Raw genomic sequence first — 2500 nt, forward strand, 5'->3', positions numbered from 1 at the left:
GGGGGAGAAACACGGTATTTTGGACCAAATACATAGATGTTGATATTGTACGATAGGGTTGACTATTGGTGCTTTCACAAAATATTAAGATATTAAGAATACGTTTTTTTCAGATAATTGTTTGGGGAAATTTTAGCCTTCAAAAAAAAAGAAAAAAAGAAAAGAAGAAGAAGCATAATGTTGGGCGATGTCATTTCTTATTGACGTTCAAAGTATTGTAAAACAAAACGGAGGCTAGCTCGCCCCTCCCTCCTCCTCCCGTCCAAGTGGGTAAGCTAGCCTCGAGAAAGCACAGCTCCTATGGCGCAATTCTGACGCTAACTAGCACTCACGCACTTTGAATTTCATCAGCTGTTTGTTTAATTACTCATGTTAACTAGCACAATAATTAGCCTGTGTGTTAGCTCCTTACATATATCTACGCTCTCCAAGACTGAGACTTCTGTTTGCACGGCTACCAGAAGACTTACAACTTTCAGACAGGTTGCTCACGTCACATCTACGTGAAAAAGTGCTTCTAGTCGCCTTCACTGGTCTACGTAGAAATCATTGGGGTCACATTGTCCATTTCTTATACGGTCTATAAACACGTCCCCTCCCGTGCCACTGACTGTAAATATTAATGGACAAAGCATCCAGTTCGGCGAAGTGCTGCAAATACCGGAGTGCATTTTAGGACGTGGCTATGATGTAAATGCCAGTGAAAGTGTGTGACTAAGTGCAGAGTGTGAAGGCTCTAACCCTGCTGACGGAGGAGCAGGCGAGCGAGCCGGAGATTGTTTACAATGTGTAGCTTGTTCAGCGGTCGAGCCGACAGTGAGATATTTGTAGCCAAGGATAAACATGTAGTTTTTAAGTCGAGTGGAGGACAACAACAACAACAACAACTGGGCATAGTGGGTGTTTTGTAGTTTTAGAAGCGGAAGGTATCAGATCTCGTGACAGCCCTATACTCCACCCAACGGACAGACACACTTCCAACGCTTAGAATTATGGTAGAATACGGTAAAAATAACAATACCATATCCAACATTTAGGACAATATCAAGCCTCATATCGATGTCAATATAATATTGATATATTGCCCGGCCCCAAGTCATAACACCAAAAACTAATGACTAATAACTTTTATCTGACTGATTCACACAAGTCAGAGCAAAGAGATGTACCTCTAGGAACTGGTGGAAGACTGGGAAGAGGGGCCATGTCCTCCCTAGCAGCAAGGCCAGCATGGATTTAGCCGTGTCCATGTCCAAACTCCTCTGGTCCTTTTCCTGATAACAAGACAACAAGGCATTAAACAGTAACTGTGTTGGAAACCGTCCCCCTGTCACAGAAATAGTTCCCTTTGTAGTGCGTCAGCCATTTAAAATTGATTGTATAATTCTCTGCGGTCCATTTCCATCCCTATATAGTCTTCTATAAAATACCCACAATGCACTGCTAATTTGAGTGTACATACGATGTACGCTGCATTTTACTCCCGTATACCACAATGCAACATGGTCGTATTTTCCCAGAGGAGAAGAAGCACAAAGACCAGTGGAAACTGAGAAGGAAAACAGAGCGAGCCTTTGTTTCTAATCAGTGGAAATGTAACATATTCACAATATCTATCTATCTATCTATCTCTCTCATTAAACCTTTTACTATCCTCCCGAGTGCTCGGTTTGTTTCAGGGACGCATTAGAAGCGTTTTGTTGTCTTCTCCGCATTGGTCGATATAAACAGAGATCCCTAAGGAGCCATTGGCTGCTTTGTTGGGAGTAGACCTGATGGTTTAGACCGCAGGGATAAGATATAAACCTTCTACAAATCCTCCTTGCTGCAGCTGTTGAGGGTCTCAGTGTAAATCGGCTGAAGTCCACTGTTACAACAGGTTAGCGGTGGACGGAGCAGTTGTGGGAGCTTTAGAGAATGGAGGACATGACTCACAACTCAAGGCAACTTCTTTGGACCTCAGTCTTACTAAAAAGAAAGTACTGAAAGAAGAGAGAGATCACCCCTACCCCCCAGTTACCGCTACGATAAAAAAAAAAAAAGGGGGTTTGTTTAAGTTTGTTTGCATGATGCTGGGCCTCCGTCACATCTGCTCACAACAATACTTTCATTGAGTATCCAAAATCTGGTTTGAATGCTATAGTTCTCTATCTAATAAACACTGCATAGGGAATAATGAGAGTGAATGAACACAGCTAGTGTGCAAAAGAACTGTCCTAATACACCTGGATTACCAAGCACCCACATCTTTTTAATCCGACTTCTGGAAAACGAGACCGGCGGTCAGCATGAACAACAGTTTTTCAGGGTCTCAAGTTATTTGTTAAATAAGAGAAGAAATTCCCAAACATTAAAACAGCAAACTCACTCTGGCGAAGTCAAAGGCATATCTGTAGATGTTTTTGAAGAGGGCCGAGTCGTTGAGCTCGCCGCGCAGGTAATCCAGTTTGCTCTGTAGCCTCTCCGTGCAGTCACACCTGCGGGTAGGGTGGAGGAGCAC

The 2500-nt window shown here is 43.0% G+C and overlaps 1 protein-coding gene across 2 annotated transcripts in view; it reads right to left on the reverse strand.

Moving 5' to 3' along the window:
* Positions 1–2500, reverse strand: part of dcun1d5 (DCN1, defective in cullin neddylation 1, domain containing 5 (S. cerevisiae)) — a 5904-nt gene that overhangs the window by 413 nt on the left and 2991 nt on the right. For both annotated transcript variants that reach the window (XM_034867094.1, XM_034867095.1), the window contains 2 exons: positions 2369–2477; positions 1170–1274 (listed from right to left, as the gene is read on the reverse strand). In XM_034867094.1, coding sequence (XP_034722985.1) covers positions 1170–1274; positions 2369–2477 — 214 coding nt within the window. The remainder of the gene's footprint in view (positions 1–1169; positions 1275–2368; positions 2478–2500) is intronic.

This window comes from Etheostoma cragini, chromosome 3 (assembly GCF_013103735.1).
Source record: "Etheostoma cragini isolate CJK2018 chromosome 3, CSU_Ecrag_1.0, whole genome shotgun sequence".
In the NCBI taxonomy this organism is placed as follows: Eukaryota; Metazoa; Chordata; class Actinopteri; order Perciformes; family Percidae; genus Etheostoma; species Etheostoma cragini.